The sequence below is a fragment of the Paroedura picta genome, chromosome 11 (assembly GCF_049243985.1).
Source record: "Paroedura picta isolate Pp20150507F chromosome 11, Ppicta_v3.0, whole genome shotgun sequence".
Classification (NCBI taxonomy): Eukaryota; Metazoa; Chordata; class Lepidosauria; order Squamata; family Gekkonidae; genus Paroedura; species Paroedura picta.
Window position 1 is genome coordinate 66,824,469 of NC_135379.1, and position 17,031 is coordinate 66,841,499.

The following is a 17,031-nucleotide window of genomic DNA, read 5'->3' on the forward strand; positions in this document are numbered from 1 at the left end:
AATTCTTTACAATTATTTACCTATTTGTACAGCACTTCTAAGCTTTTAAAAGTGCAGCCTGTCAAAGCCTCCATCTCTATAGAGATAAAGAAGAAGAGTTGGTACTCCTCGGTCTTCTCTTGTGAGGGAAATAGTGATCAATGTGGCAAAAACGTAACACAACACGGGGGACGGGAATGGTGGCCTAGGATCACTGTTGGAACAGTCCACAAACACCTAGTTTCTTTAAATGAAACAAAGTCTTCTGGGCCAGATGAACTGCATCCAAGGGTATTAAAAGAACTTGCAGATGTCATCTCTGAACTTCTGTCCATTATTTTTGACACTTCTTGGAGAACAAGTGAGGTGCCAAATTATTGGAGGCGAGCAAATGTTGTCCCCATCTTCAAGGAAGGGAAAAAGGAGGATCCAGGTAATTATCGACCCGTCAGCTTGACATCTGTAGCTGGCAAAATTTTGGAACAAATAATCAAACACTCAGTCCTTGAGCAGCTGTAACTGAGAGCTGTGATTTCTTAGACTCAGCATGGGCTTCGCAAGAACGAGTCATGTCAGACCAACCTTATCTCTTTTTTTGAGAAAGTGACTACCTTGCTGGATCAGGGGAATGCCTTGGACATAGTTTATCTGGATTTCAGTAAACCTTTTGATAAGGTTCCTCATGATATTCTTGTTGACAAGTTGGTAAAATGTGGTATAGAACCTAATTCTGTCAGGTGGATCAATAACTGGTTGACAAATAGTACCCAGAGGGTACTTGTTAATGGTTCAGCATCTTCTTGGAAAAGAGTGACAAGTTGAGTACCCCAAGGATCTGTCCTGGGGCCTGTGTTGTTCAACATATTTATAAATGATTTGGATGAGGGATTAGAGGGGATACTTATTAAATTTGCAGATGATACTAAACTGGGAGGGGTAGCAAACACAACTGAAGACAGCAACAGAATACAGGAGGATCTCGATAAGCTCAAGAAGTGGGCTAAACTGAATAAAATGAAGTTCAATAGGGACAAAAGTAAAGTTCTGCATTTAGGTAGGAAAAACCAAATGCACCGATATAAGATGGGGGAGACTTGTCCTGGCAGTAGCATGTGTGAAAAGGATCTAGGAGTCTTAGTAGACCATACATTGAACCTGAGTCAGCAGTGTGACTCAGTGGCTAAAAAGGTGAATGGGATTTTGGGCTGTATCAAACAGAGTATCGTGTCCAGATCACGGGAGGTGATGGTACCCACTGTACTCTGCTCTGGTTCAGCCTCACTTGGAGTACTGTGTTCAGTTTTGGGCACCCCATTTGAAGAGGGATGTTGACAAACTGGAACGTGTCCAGAGGAGGGCAACAAAGATGGTGAGGGGTGTGGAGACCAAGATGTATGAAGAAAGGTTGGGGGAGCTTGGTCTGTTTAGCCTGGAGAGGAGATGACTGAGAGGGGATTTGATAACCATCTTCAAGTATTTAAAAGGGTGCCATATGGAGGAGGGAACAGAATTGTTCTTTCTTGCCTCAGAGGGACAGACCAGAACGAATGGGATGAAACAGTGAAGCAACTACCTGGACTTTCTTAAGAAAGACAGCAGTAACTGTTAGGTTAGGGTTAACATGCAATGGGAACTGACTACATACTTCTTAAGATAATATCAGACTATACTATAATATGTTTAATAATTACTAGCTGGTCGCTTTTTTCTTTTTTATCTTTTTGTAAACGCTTTATATAATAATAAATAAAAAAAATTAATTCAAAAGAAATTCCATCTAAACATCCGGAAGAAGTTCCTGACAGAGCGGTTTCTCAGTGGAACAGGCTTCCTTGGGAGGTGGTGGGTTCTCCATCTTTGGAGATTTTTAAACAGAGGCTGGATTGCCATCTGACGGTTGATTCTGTGAAGGCAAATGGCGGGCAGGTTACAGTAGATGAGCGACTGGGATGTGAGTATTCTGCATAGTGCAGGGGGTTGGACTAGATGACCCATGAGGTCCCTTCCAACTCTATTATTGTATGATTGTATGTATGTATGGTTCTTATATGCCGCTTTTCTTTTTCAGAAGACGTTTCAAAGCAACTTACATTCGCCTTCTCTTTCCTCTACCCACAACAGTCACCCTATGAGGGAGGTGAGGCTGAGAGAGCTCCGATATTACTGCTCAGTCAGAATAGATCTATCAGTGCTGTGGTGAGGCCAAGGTCATCCAGCTGGCTGGAAGCAGGGGAGCGAGGAATCAAACCTGGCTCGCCAGATTAGAAGTCGGTGCTCATAACCACTACACCAAGCTTATCTAGGATAACTATGTCCCAGACCCAAATGCCTTAGGTTGCTTATGAAGTCCCTTGTCAGGACTGCCATGGGGACTTTCACTCAGTTGTGCATTAGTAACAACAAGTACAACAACAACAAGACCAACAATAATAAGACTTAGTTTTTCTAGCCCTCCCTTCCTCAATTGGTTCAGGGCAAGTAAAAACACAATAAAATATACAAAATAATAAACTTTACATAATAAATATAATTAGTATATAAATTTGAGATTAAAATTATATTATTCAAAGCTACCACACAAATAAAATTACAGAGGGGGGATAATTTACCGGGTGGATTCATAATTTGTGAGTGGGGTTTCTGAGGAGGAAGGCAAGCATTTCCTCAGTGTTAAATTTCTGGCCTCAATCAAATTCCCTACTAGAAGCTCAGTTCCCAGAAGTGTAAAAAGGGGCTGATTTGGATTGGGACCAATTCAGAGAGGGTGCTGGTGCCTTCCTCTGCATCACTGTTCTTCTAACTTAACCGCACTGAAGCTCTATCTGTCCCATTGGAGAAACCACCATCTACCACATCAATGCCCCCACTGGAAGAAAGAGTATCTTGGGACTGTTCCTTCTGTGAAAATGGTATGGGGAGGGAGGCCTAAACACCCTTCCAATGCAAAGTAGGTCCCTGTATACAGCCAACAAGGAATTGTCTTGGTGGTAGACTCAGACATGGCCCAGGAATGTGCATTATGTAATTATTAGATACTGAGACTGTCTACAGGGAATGAGTTGTGTCTTGGGATGGATACAAACCAAAGCACAATGCAAAATTTATTGCAAATTTTGCCACATTCACGGTTCGGGAGTTGAACTTGATGGAGGGTCTACCATTACAACCTTACACAAAATTTTAAAGCTGTTTGTGGCAGTTTGTGGTAGTTGATAGAGCAGAAAGCAGAAGCTTAAAGGGACTCCAGGTCCCTTTAAATCTCTGCATCATGTTGACCACAAAATCTGCAAAAACAGTGGAGTGACTGGATTTGCCTCCCCACCACTCAACAGATTTGGGACTGTTTTGTGTGTCACTTTAATGGGACTGCACAAAGAAGTGAAACAGCTGAGCAGTGGGGAGCAGGCTGTTTTCTTAGACCCACAAACTTCACAGGGTAACTATTGTGCAGAGAGCAAAGGAAGGTGATTTGAGACACCTGAGGCCTGCTGGGTGACCCTGGGACAATCCAAGTTCTCTCAGAGCTCTCTCAGGCTCATCTACCTCGCAGGATGTCTGTTGTGGGGAGAGGAAGGGAAGACAATTGAAAGTCACTTTGAGACTCCTGTAAAAAGCATCTGGCTCTCAGTCAACCTACACATCCCTTTAAGAGCTAAACATGTCGCACAAATTTGTCTCTTGGCCCCTGCATTTTGATCCACACCAGCCCTTTCTGCTCCTGCCACGTCTTTTACACTGCCCTTTAATCCTTAAAGCTCCATGTCTGGGGAACCCTCCTCCACCATCTGAGGGCGCAGCCCTCTCAAAACTCTTTCGTTTTACACGTGTCCAAAGAGTTAATGGGGAAAACGGGGCCTGGACAGAGGCCGATTTCCTGTACAACATTAATGGGGAGGAATGAGTGGGGGAAGGGCTGTGAGGTTGCCAGCCCCCACGCACATCACACCTGCTCCCTGCCATCCTTTCTGGAACTCTGACTGAAGGATCCTTGCAAGGGACCCTGCCATTTGGCCTTAGAAACTATTTGCTTTGTGCAAGCAAGGATCCTTGCTACAGTTCGCTTGCGGGTGCAACCTACTTGGTTTCTGGCCACAGGGTGATTGAAACCCTTAGACCTACCCCTGACTTTCCGTGACTTAACTTGAAGCTGAAGAAATATATACTTCTGGGACAGTTCTTGGGGTCTATGGCCTGGAAAATCAGGTGTGGTCATACTGTGGTTTGCAAATGGGCTCCCTTCTATGGACCTTTTTCAAACAGACACTGGCTAAAAAAGAGCGGATTTGAAGGGATGAAAAAAGAAGAAGCTTTAGTGTGCCCAGAGGACATCTAGTGGCCAAACATAATAACTACATGGCGTCTGCTGCATCTGTGCATGAGCACCCTCCTAATTCTTTCTCCTGACCGTCAGAAGGCACATCCCAAACATGAACTCTAGCAAACAGACCTTTGACGGAGGGTGGGCCATTTGTATTCATATGAACTCAGCAAGAAAAATGTGTTGGCTGTAACTGGAGGGATGTTTCTAAGATTCTTTGGAGAGGGGACAGGGTATATGGGGGACCCTAGTCTAAACATCCAAAGGAATCCGTAAAATAAAATCCTTTGCCCTGACTTGGATGGTCCAGGCTAGCCTGATCTTGTTGCATCTTGGAAGATGAGGAGGATCAGCCCTGGCTAGTAGTTGGATGGGAAAATATGTCCCCCAAAGGGCACTTTCCTGAGTGACTGTGAACTGACTGTAGTCCCTGGCCCCAAAGAAGTCTGGCTTGCCTCAAGCAGGGCCAGGGCCCCTACTGGAACTAGTAGAGTTTTGTAGGGACTGCAAGATGGAGCTCTTCCACCAGGCTTATGGCCAGTTTGGACAAGTACATAATTTGAAAGTCAATGGGCTTCCCCTGCTGTAACATACCCAACTCCTCACTCTTGTTAGCCCTCCTCAAATGACAAGGACAGTAAGCATCTAGTGCTATAGTTTTGGTATTACAAATTATATTGTATTACTGATTCTAACTTTTTATCTGTTTTAATCTTATAATTTTATAAATGAGATGAGATGACAGGGTTGACAGATGACAGGCAGTCTAGAAATGTAAAATGTAAAATGGTTTGTCCTCTCCTTAAAAAACCATCTTTGGACCCGCGGGACCCAGCCAACTACCACCCAGTTTTGTACCTTGCGTTTCTGGGTAAGGTGGTTGAAAGGGCCGCAGGGGACCAGCTCCTAGCATTTTTGGAAGAAACTTCGGCGCTGGATCCATAACAATCAGCCTTCCATTCTGGCCACGGGGTGGGGATGGCGTTGGTTGCCCTGGATGATCTCCAGTGCCAGCTTGATGGGGCGGTTAGGCCATTCTTGTGATGCTTGATCTCTTGGCCATGCTTGACGTGTTCAACCATGAGCTATTGGCCCACTGCTTTGCCGTGACGGGGATATGGGGCTCAGCCCTCAGCCTTGTGGAGGAAGCCCTCCTTCCTCCACAATCGGTGCCAGAGGGTAGCAGTGGGAGAAGAGTTATCGCGTCCTTATCAGCTCCTTTGTAGAGTTCCTTAGGGCATGGTGCTCTCTCCCACTCTCTTTAACATCTTTATGCACTCTCTGGCTCAGCTGGTCTGGAGCTTTGGGCTGGGTTGCCATCAGTACGCTGATGACACCCAGCTCTATCTCCTCATGGACGGCCACCCGGACTCCCACCTGGATTGATTCACCAGTTGTTTGGAAGCCATTGCTGAGTGGCTTGAGCAGAGTTGCCTGAAACTCAACCCCTCCAAGACGGAGGCCCTATGGCTGGGTAGGAAGAGGGCAGGCCAGGAATCGCGTTTGCCCACCCAGGCAGGGATGCAACTGACCACCGTGCCCCAGGCCAGGAATCTGGGTGTGACCTTGGATGCCTCACTTTCCACGGAGGCACATGTCAAGAAGGTAGCCTTCCAGGCGTTTTTCCAGCTTCACCAGGCAAGGCTACTAGTGCCCTATCTATCCTCCGAGCATCTGGCCATGGTGATCCACATGACAGTCACCTCCAGGATTGACTTCTGTAACTCGCTCTACACTGGCCTACCCTTGTCTCTGACCTGGAAATTGCAATTGGTGCTAGGGTCCTCACAGGAACATCTTGGAGGGCCCACATCCAGCCTGTGCTGAGGCAGCTGCATTGGTTGCCAGTTGCAGCCTGGATCAGGTTCAAGGTTTTGGTACTAACCTTTAAGGCCTTATGTGCTCTGGGACGCACATATCTGCAAGACCGCCAGTTGCCCTATGCCCCCCGCAGGTCCTTGCGCTCCGCGGGCTCCAACTTATTGGTCATTCCTGGCCCCAGGGAGGCTTGCCTGGCTTCAACTAGGGCCAGGGTCTTTTCGGTTCTGGCCCCTACCTGGTGGAATGAGCTCCCGGAAGAGCTGCAGGCCCTACAGGAGCTTCCAGCTTTCCACAGGGCCTTAAATACGGAGCTCTTCCACCAGGTTTATGGTTGAGGCCAGGGCAAAGAAAAGATCTATGGGCCTCCCAAAAGGTGGAATTCCCCACCATATGCCATTGATGGGGGTCATCCTCTCCCTGATTCCCCAATGAGGCGGGTATGCTGGTTGCTGCCGGTTGTTGGGTAGTTTTTAATTGTTGGTTTTAAGGGAAATAGGGGTTTTAGGGGAGTATATTTTGTAACCCGCTTGGCCGAGAGTGGCAGGAAATAAATATAATAAAAATTACAACAATAACAACAACAACAATAACAACAACAATAATAATAGGTAAATAGTGACACTGCTATAGAAATACTACCGCTGTAGGTATACTGCCACAGAAAAAATGATACTGCTATAGAAATACTGCTACTGCTGTAGCTATACTACTATAGAAATCACTGTACTGATGTTGAAATACTTCCTCTGCTGTAGCTATATAGTTATAGAAACAGTGATACTGCTATAGAAATACTGCCACTGCTGTTGTTTTATACTGCTACTGAAATACCTATACTGCTACACAAATAGCTATATTGCTATAGAAATAGATGAACAAGAAGAAGAGTTGGTTCTTATATGCCACTTTTCTCTACCCGAAGGAGTCTCAAAATGGCTTACAGTCACCTTCCCTTTCCTCTCCCCACAACAGACACCCTGTGAAGGAGGTGAGGCTGGGAAAGCCCTGAGATCTGAAGAAGAAGAGTTGGTTCTTGTATTCCATTTTTCTGTACACGAGTCTCAAAGTGGCTTAAAATCACCTTTCCTTTCCCCACAACAGACACCCTGTGAAGGAGGTGAGGCGGAGAGAGCCCTGATATTACTGAAGAAGAAGAGTTGGTTCTTATATGCCACTTTTCTCTACCCGAAGGAGTCTCAAAGTGGCCTTTGCAAAATCCAACACCATGCTGGCTGTTTCCCTTACTGGTCTACCACCTGGTGGTATGCCATGGAGACTCCCATCTTTTCAATGGAGAGAGCTCAGCCGTGATAAACTAAGCAACAAGAATGAGGTTTACTCACAAAGATGATTTTACGTAGCGAGGCTTGGCGATCCTCACTCTGCCATGGATGATTAAGTCGACGTTTGCATTGTCGATGTCCTCAAAATTCTTGGCGCCCACATGGCCTCTGGATGGAAAGGGAGGGGGAAGCACATGGTGGAGATGTATTATTGATCACACAGCTGGCTGAGGCTGCTAAAGCCAGCTCCAGACTTTGTGTTATTTATTCAAGAGGGGCACAAGAAGATACATGGAGATGGACTCCGCAGCATGTCCCAAAATGAACGGGAAGGCAGGCTGGAAATACCGCACTGCATTCGTTAAGGGTGATTTGGACAGGAGGGAGAATAAAATGGCTGATGTTATGATAGCTCTGTATAGATCTATGGTGCGGTCTTGTTTGGAATATTGTATTCAGTTCTGGCTCCCATATCTCAAAAAGTACAGAGGACGGCAACCAAGAAGATGAGCACTTGCTAAGATTCCTTTGACAGATCAACAGGTGGATTTCAAATGCAGTTGAAAAATAGAAAACAAAAAGTTTAAGTTAAACAAAATGGGTAATTTCATCGTTGCCGTATTTTTGTGCCCTCATCAATGTTCCCGTTTTTATCTGATGCATATTAATAATTGAATAATCAAATGTACTTTGGTTTTTGACAGCATTAATACATCTAAATCTGATGAGCATTTTGGAGCACTTTCCCAATGAGGAAAAGCTGAAGAGGCTGAGCTGTCTCAGGATAAAAAAGAGATGATTAAAGGAGACCATAATAGAGGTTAATAAAATTATGCATGGGGTGGGGAGACAAAAATAAATGTTGCACCCTCTCCTGAAATACTAGAACGCGAGGGCATCCAATGAAGCTGATGGGCGGTAGGTTCAGGACAGACAAAAAGATATACTACTTCACACAGAGGCTGATTAAAACGTGGAATTGGCGTCCAGAAGATGTGGACCATGTGGACCATAAAAAATGGTCACTGAGGCAACTTCAGGGGAAGACTTAAGCCTCTATGCTTTCTTGCTTGCCCTCTGGAGGAATAGGTTGGCCACTGTATGAGAGACAGGGTACTGGGCTAGATGGACTACTCGTCTGATTCAGCAGGGCTCTTCTCATGTTCTTATCAGGGGAAGGTGTTGTTGGCCAACCAGAGGAACTGGTCAGTCGCTGTGTGAGACAGGAGCTGGGGCAGCAAAGTTCCCAGTACTGAACTTTGTGCCCTTTTAAACTTTAGACGTCTCTTTCCCCCCTGCAATGGTAATTTGATATAGCCAAATAATGCCAAATTGAAGCTTTTGGGTTTATTTGGCTTCAACTATATTGGTACCTGATTAGCCAATAAGGTTTTTTTCCCCCGGTATTTCGTTTGGCTCAGCTAGACCAAATGCACACTTCTCATTTCAACCCTCTGGAACCTTTTTCCAGATGGTTCCTGAATAAGGGAGTCATAAGAACCTTTCACTTACGTGTACAAAGGGATCTGCTCAGTTCGAGAACTTGGGCTGATGCTGTTAAAAGAGAAAATACACATTGAAATTGATACCCCTTCTCTGCAAATGTAACACGGATAACCCAGAATAGGGAGAAAAGCAGGAATAACCCATGGGGGAGGGGACATAAGTCATACATCTGCCATTGAGGTGATCCAGAGGTCTCACTTGAATGGCTGGGCTCACTTACGGCAGGTAAAAGCCATATAGAAGCTCGACTGCCGATGCCTGGGCCAGGCATTGCTTGCTGCATCCGTGAGCAGAAATTTTGCCTTCCTGAATCTGGAGAGGCTGGGGTTTTCCAGACAGTACAGACCCCAAGGCAGGCAGGCAGGCAGGCAGGCAGGCGGCCCTAAGCGTGAGTCATGGCATGCTTTTCCCAGCAAGCCAAAGAGGCTCTGAGCAGAGAGGAACATAGGCTGCCCCTTTTGGGAGCGGGTCTGTTCCATTGCTGGGCAACCTTGCCTACGGGGGGAAAAGGGGAACAGCGGGGAGAGAGCAACCCTTGGGAGACTAGGTGGTGGCTGTAGTGGAGATAGTAAAATGGCACCCTGAAGCATCCTTTGCAACTTGACAGGAAGTGGTATCACCACAGTGCAGGATGCTCTGATAGTTCCCCAAAACTCAATGGTAAAAACTATAGTGTTTCAGGAGAATCCCAGAGTGTCCCACACATGGTGGCATCACTTCTGGAGACACTGCTGGTAGTGACATCTCAGCATTGGGAGATGCCATCCCTCCATTTTTCCCCCTCTGCTATCTTATTGAGCAGCAACAGGGACCACGGCAGAGGACAAGTGGCTGCCTGCCAAGGCAAGCAACACGGCTATCCTAACCTTGGCGACACTCAAAAGCAAGATGGTGGAGAGCCAGATACAACTGTATCAGACAGGGGTTAGAGTCCTCCATTGGTTCAAGCTGCTTGACAGTTGTGATCAGTCACCAGCATGAATGGAGCATTTCACAAACTGTACTTGCGCATCATAACAACTGGGCATCATGCCTAGTTAAGTGGATCTTGTGCTGGCTTTCCTTCCTCCTATCTGCTCCTCCAGAACCTGAAGTCTGTGATGTTGCTGGATTTAGGGCTGGTCCCCTGCCCCACCCCATCTCCCTAGGGCGACATCCCGAGGCTATGGCAAGGGAGAGACTGGCTGGAGAGTCCTGGTAGACAGCCCTTCATAACATCCAGCATCTTGTCTTTCTTGAGCAAAGTGTTTATGGCACCAGTTCGGGTGGAGATGGGTTCCAACCCAACCTGTCCCTGCCTCTTATGGTAGCTTAAGAGTCAGATGGAACCTGATCCCAAGAAATGGGACAGTACCAGGTTCTGATGATTCAGGCAGCAAATGGCTTCCAACCCACCAGACTAGTGGAAACAGAATCCAGGGTGCAATATCAAGCATGAATGCAACTGAAATCTAGCACCAGCTCAGGCTGCATGTTTTAAAATTCAGGTGTTCCAAATGATATTCTTTAGGGAATGCTTTTTTTTTGGTCAAACAAATCTTGTGTGAACCTTAAACAGAAGCCAGAGTGGTGGTGTTTTTGATTAATAAAATAGAGCAACAATTGAGACTCACAAATTAATTGGCAGGGGAGGCACAGTGAAGTCTCTTGTTTGAAATCTGTCCCAGAGTCCTCCAACAACCTAGAACAATGACCATAAAGAAGGTTTTTATACCCCGCTTCTCACTGCCCGAACGTGTTTCAAATGGCCTTCCATTTCTCTCTTCACAAAAGACACCCTGTGAGACAGATGTTTGTGGACTACAATTCCTACGAACAAAACAAAGTCTTGACTAAACAAAGAGGTTGGGGCGCAGAGTCCGCTGACCTGGCTTGCTTCTGGTGCCGGTTCGTATTGTTTCAGTGTACAACGCTGGGAAACACAATCAGTCATTGCGTCTATTGTTGAATCCAGTGGGGGTTTAGGTAGTAACATTCTGTCCCAGGGAACCTCTTCATATCCGCTATTACGTTAATTAAAACATAAAAGAGAGAAATAGATTTAATGGTTATGCGCACAGAGGAATGGGTCGGATGAGGCCAGCTTGTGAACTGCATGTTGCCTAACTCTCCTCTCTTCTATATTCCCCTCCCCCTCCCCATCCCTCACGCTTTTTGAACTGGCAGGATTATAGAATCATAGAATCATAGAATCATAGAGTTGGAAGGGGCCATACGGGCCATCTAGTCCAACCCCCTGCTCAACGCAGGATTAGCCCTAAGCATCCTAAAGCATCCAAGAAAAGTGTGTATCCAACCTTTGCTTGAAGACTTCCAGTGAGGGGGCGCTCCCCACCTCCTTAGGCAGCCTATTCCACTGCTGAACTACTCTGACTGTGAAAAACTTTTTCCTGATATCTAGCCTATATCGTTGTACTTGAAGTTTAAACCCATTACTGCGTGTCCTTTCCTCTGCAGCCAGCAGAAACAGCATCCTGCCCTCCTCCAAGTGACAACCTTTCAAATACTTAAAAAGGGCTATCATGTCCCCTCTAAACCTCCTTTTCTCCAGCCTGAACATTCCCAAGTCCCTCAACCTATCTTCATAGGGCTTGGTCCCTTGGCCCCAGATCATCTTCGTTGCTCTCTTCTGTACCCTTTCAATTTTATCGATGTCCTTCTTGAAGTGAGGCCTCCAGAACTGCACACAGTACTCCAGGTGTGGTCTGACCAGTGCCGTATACAATGGGACTATGACATCTTGTGATTTTGATGTGATGCCCCTGTTGATACAGCCCAAAATGGCATTTGCCTTTTTTACCGCTACATCACACTGCCTGCTCATGTTTAGTTTACAATCCACAAGTACCCCAAGGTCTCGTTCACACACAGTGCTACCTAGAAGCGTATCCCCCATCCAGTAGGCATGCTTTTCATTTTTCTGACCCAGATGCAGAACTTTACACTTATCTTTATTAAATTGCATCTTGTTCATATTTGCCCATTTTTCCATTGTGTTCAGATCTCGTTGAACTCTGTCTCTATCTTCCGGAGTATTTGCCAGTCCTCCCAATTTGGTGTCATCTGCAAACTTGATGAGTAGTCCCTCCACCCCCTCATCTAGATCATTAATAAATATGTTAAAAAGTACCGGGCTGAACACCGAGCCCTGAGGTACCCCGCTACTCACCTCTCTCCAGTCTGATGAAACACCATTGACAACAACTCTTTGAGTGTGGTTCTCTAACCAATTTCCTATCCACCTAACGATCTGAAAATCCAGATTGCAGTCCTTCAACTTATCCATCAGAACATCATGGGGAACCTTGTCAAAAGCTTTACTAAAATCCAAGTAAACGACATCAACCAAATTTCCCCGATCCAGCAAACCTGTTACTTGGTCAAAAAAGGAAACTAGGTTGGTCTGGCAGGACCTGTTGGAGACAAATCCATCCTGACTTCCTTGGATCACCAAATTGTCCTCCAGATGTTTGCAGATCGCTCCCTTTAATATCTGCTCCATTATCTTCCCCACAACAGAGGTCAGACTCACTGGTCTGTAGTTTCCCGGGTCATCTTTCCTCCCTTTTTTGAAGATCGGAATAACGTTTGCTCTTTTCCAGTCCTCCGGGACATCTCCAGTCCTTAAAGAGGTTCCGAAGATGATGGACAAGGTCTGTGCAAGTTCTCTGGAAAGTTCTTTGAGTACTCTCGGGTGCATTTCATCTGGACCAGGGGATTTGAACTCATCCAGTGCAGCTAAATGCCTCTCGACAACCTCTCTATCCATGTTAACCTGCCACCCAGACACTATCCTTTGGCTACAGCCATCTCTAGATGTGCCTAAACACTTTGACCTGTGGGAAAAAACAGATGTAAAATAGGCACTAAGCCTTTCTGCTTTCTCTGCATCTTTCGTTAGAGTTTGTCCATCCGCACCCAACAGCGGGCCTATTGCCTCCTTTACTTTACGTTTGCTCCTCACGTAACTGAAAAATCTTTTCTTGTTACAGTGGGCTTCCCTGGCCAATCTTAGCTCACTCTCAGCTTTGGCCTTTCTGATGATTGATCTACAGTGCCTAGTAACCTGTAGGTACTCTTCTTTAGAGCTCTGTCCTTCCCTCCATTTCCTGAACATTTTCCTTTTCTTTCTTAGTTCCTCTTGAAGTTCTCTGTTCATCCAAATAGGCTTCTTAGAGCTCCTGCAGTGTTTTCGTATTTCTGGAATAGTCATTGATTGAGCATGCAATAGCTCTTGTTTGAGTAGCTCCCACCCTTCACATGCTCCCTTCCCTTCCAGCATTCTCGTCCATGGTATGACACTCATCATGTCTCTGAGTTTATTAAAGTTTGCCCTACGAAAATCCAACATCCGCGTCTGGCTACAAGCTTCCTTGGCTCCCCATCTCAAAAGGAATTCTATGAGGACATGGTCACTTCCCCCTAGGGTCCCCACCTCCTTCACCTCATCCACCAACTCTTGCCTGTTGGTCAGTATTAAGTCCAGTATGGCTGAACCTCTTGTGGGTTCATCTACCATTTGATAAATGAAATTGTCAGTCAGGCAGGTCAGAAAGTTGCATGACTGAGGACGCTTCGCAGAGTTTGTTTCCCAGCACACATCTGGGAAATTGAAGTCACCCATGATGACAAGGTCCTGCCGTTTGCATATTTTCTCAAGCTGCTCACAAAGTGCAGCATCCACATCCTCTCGTTGGTCAGGCGGTCGGTAGCAGACACCAACCACCACACTGTTTGTTTTCCCCTCGCTTATTTTTACCCAGATGCTTTCCACTGTAGATATGCTCTCCTTCACTAGAATTTCCTGACAGGTAAGCCCTTTCTTCACATACAGTGCCACTCCTCCACCTCTTCGATCTATTCTGTTTTTTCTGAACAGTTCATATCCATCCACCATTACATTCCAGTCATGAGAATCATTCCACCAAGTTTCTGTGATGCCTACTAGATCATACCTTTCCATCAGCATGAGAAGTTCCAGCTCTTCCTTTTTATTGCCCATGCTTCGGGCGTTAGTATAAAGACATCTGAATCCTTTTACTTTTGCTTCCCTATGAGCTGGCCTTGCCGGTTGGGCTGCCTCCGATAGTTTTCCTTCCATACACTCCCTATGTTGATCGTCTCCTTCCCCTAGTGGCTTTAGTTTAAAGCTCTCCTGATGAATCTCCCCAGGTTCCTGCCAAACACATTCTTCCCCAGTTTCGATAAGTGCAGTCCATCAGGTGCTAGTAGGCCTTCCTCAAGAAAGCCTATCCCATGGTCCCAGAAACCGAATCTCTCCTGCCGGCACCAACTACGCAGCCAGTGATTCACCTCCATTATCTTCCTCTCCCGACGCATTCCTCTTCCCTTGACAGGCAAGATTGAAGAGAATACCACTTGTGCCCCCATTTGCTTGAGCTTCCTCCCCAGATCTTGATAGTCTTTTTTAATAGGAGCGATGGTATTCAGGGACATGTCATTCGTTCCCACATGGACCATCACAAATGGGTAGCGATCCGTAGATTTGAGGAGTTTGGGCAGCCTTTCTGAAACATCTTTAATTTTCGCCCCTGGCAAGCAACACACCTCTCGGGTTAGGGGGTCGGGCCCAGCCACATGGCGATCCATTCCTCTTAGCAGGGAGTCTCCAATTACCAGTACTCTCCTTTTTTTTTTCTTCTCAACTCCATTACCTTCTGTCCCCATGGCCTCTTCCCTTTGTCTTAGAGTTTGTTTTGGGACCTCTTCCCTTGTTGACCCTTGCACCTCCTCTGCAAGGGCCTGAAATCTATTCTGGAGCTCCAAAGGCCCCGAGAACTGTCTCGCCCTTCGCCGTTCAGTCTTTTTCCGAACTGCCTGCAGAGGCTCCCTATTGTGGTCAACCTCCTTGTCCTCTTCAGGACTGGTTGTATTCTCTTTATTCTCTTTATTCCATGTTGCGGAGCTCTGGACTACGAACTCCTCCCCTTTCTTACTTTGGGTCAGAGTAATAATTCTGTTTTCTAGTGCCCTAATCTTTTCCTCCAAAAGTCTTACCAGCTTACACTTGGGGCAGCTGTAGTCCATCTTGTCTTCTGGGAGGAAGGCAATCATGTCACACTCACTGCAGATGATGGGATGAGTGTCCTGGAGGTCCATTGTAATGTCTAGGCAGTGGAAGTACTAGGGAAATATAATCTACTGATATAATCTACTGATTCTAATTGCTCAGCCGAGAACCACAGGCCAAGAGCCCTTTGTCTCTCGCCCTTCGGCTCGCGCCAAAGGCTCGCGCCTCTGGTGAGGAGTAGCCCTTTTTAAGCCTCCCAACAATTACCCAGCAATCACCTCACCCAGGCATAACAATAGCCTCACCTGGTCAACAGCAACTCTCCCCAGTAGCTCTCTCCACATGCTCTCAGTTGTCTGAGCTCTCAGCATAGCCCTTTTTCTCAGCATAGCCCTTTTCTCAGCATAGCCCTTTTTAGGTGGCCAAAGAAGACCCCCCCCCTTCTTTTCTTCCCAGCCAAGAAGCTGGTTGGATCCAAGCTGATTTCTACAGCGGCCCAATAAATTACAAAGCATTTACTGACGCGATCAATGCCACCCACCAGTAGAGCTGACTCTCAGCAGGAGCCCCAGCAGGTCATGGAAATGGAGTTTTCAAACCTTGATTAGCTACAGACCTTTGTGTTGTTGTGGTATACATATACTTCTGGGCTTTCTCATCTAGGCAGGCTTCAGAGGATGGATCACTGGACTGCATGAGAAAACACAGGAGAAGGAGAAACGCAAAGGGAAATGGAACAAGTAGTGCTATGTAGGATTGCTTCCCCAACCCAGCGAGGAAAGTGGGATTTTGTGGCATAGCCCACAAAAAGGAAATGCTACACTTGTGGGTCTTTGCAGAGCCAGAGGCTTCTTTCTGTTTTTCCAAACAGTGTCACTTTCCCAAAAGCCTGGAATTGCCGACAGATACGCAGGCATCTACAGTCACTGAAACAAAAGCCTACTCCAGCCAGCCACTCGTTGCATTGCCTTTTGCAAATGTGGACTGTAAGCTGAGCTTGCTCTGGCAGCTTGTAAGACATCAGCAGTTTGACTGAGGGACTCTGATCTTTTCCCCCTTTTTCCATCACTTCTTCTTCTTCTTAATCACTTCTTCCAAACTATTCTTTTGGTTTCTGTGGGTGGGGTGGGGTGGGTTTGGGGGGGGCTTTGGGGTATACTGTTTCTTTCTCCTACTGTTTCTACTTTTATCTGAGGGGCAGCATTGTTTGCCTTTTCTTCTTGGGGTTATATTTCTTATAAAAGTTGATTTTTTTTTTGGTAACAGCTACCAAACTGGGAGAATGGACTAACTACAACTGCAGTGCCCCCCCCGAACAAAACACTGAAATAGAGAACTGTAAAATTCAATTACCATATATACCCACGTATAAGTTCTTAAAGAGATGGGAATACCATCTCTTTGCCTCTTGAGAAATTTATATACAGGTCAAGAAGCAACAGTGAGAACTGAACATGGAATCACTGATTGGTTCAAAATTGAGAAAGGAGTTCGGCAAGGCTGTATACTATCGCCTTGCCTATTTAACTTGTATGCGGAGCACATCATGAGAAAGGCGGGATTAGAGGAGTCACAATTTGGGATCAAGATTGCAGGGAGAAATATCAACAACCTCAGATATGCAGATGATACCACTCTAATGGCAGAAAGTGAAGAGGAACTAAAGAGCCTGTTGATGCGGGTGAAGGAGGAGAGTTCAAAAGTTGGCTTGAAACTCAACATCAAGAAAATGAAGATCATGGCATCCAGCCCTCTCAATTCCTGGCAAATAGATGGGGAAGAAATGAAGGTAGTGACAGGTTTTATTTTCCTGGACTCCAAGATCACTGCAGATGGGGACTGCAGCAAAGAAAGTAAAAGACGCTTGCTCCTGGGGAAATCTAGATAGCATCCTAAAAAGCAGAGATATCACCCTGCAAACAAATGTGCATCTAGTTAAGGTTATGGTCTTCCCAGTTGCAATGTATGGCTGTGAAAGTTGGACCATAAGGAAGGCCAAGCGTCAAAGAATTGAGGCTTTTGAACTCTGGTGCTGGAGAAGACTCTCGTGAGTCCCTTGGAATGCAAGGTGAACAAACTGGTCAGTGCTAGAG

The 17,031-nt window shown here is 46.0% G+C and overlaps 1 protein-coding gene across 1 annotated transcript in view; it reads right to left on the reverse strand.

Annotated features, from left to right (window-relative positions):
• SPMIP7 (sperm microtubule inner protein 7) overlaps nucleotides 1-17,031 on the reverse strand; it is a 31,343-nt gene that overhangs the window by 10,417 nt on the left and 3,895 nt on the right. Inside the window, exons 3-7 of the mRNA XM_077303045.1 lie at nucleotides 15,555-15,628; nucleotides 10,775-10,910; nucleotides 10,521-10,588; nucleotides 8,914-8,955; nucleotides 7,462-7,569 (exon numbers count right to left, since the gene is read on the reverse strand). Of these exons, the coding sequence (XP_077159160.1) occupies nucleotides 7,462-7,569; nucleotides 8,914-8,955; nucleotides 10,521-10,588; nucleotides 10,775-10,910; nucleotides 15,555-15,628 (428 nt within the window). The remainder of the gene's footprint in view (nucleotides 1-7,461; nucleotides 7,570-8,913; nucleotides 8,956-10,520; nucleotides 10,589-10,774; nucleotides 10,911-15,554; nucleotides 15,629-17,031) is intronic.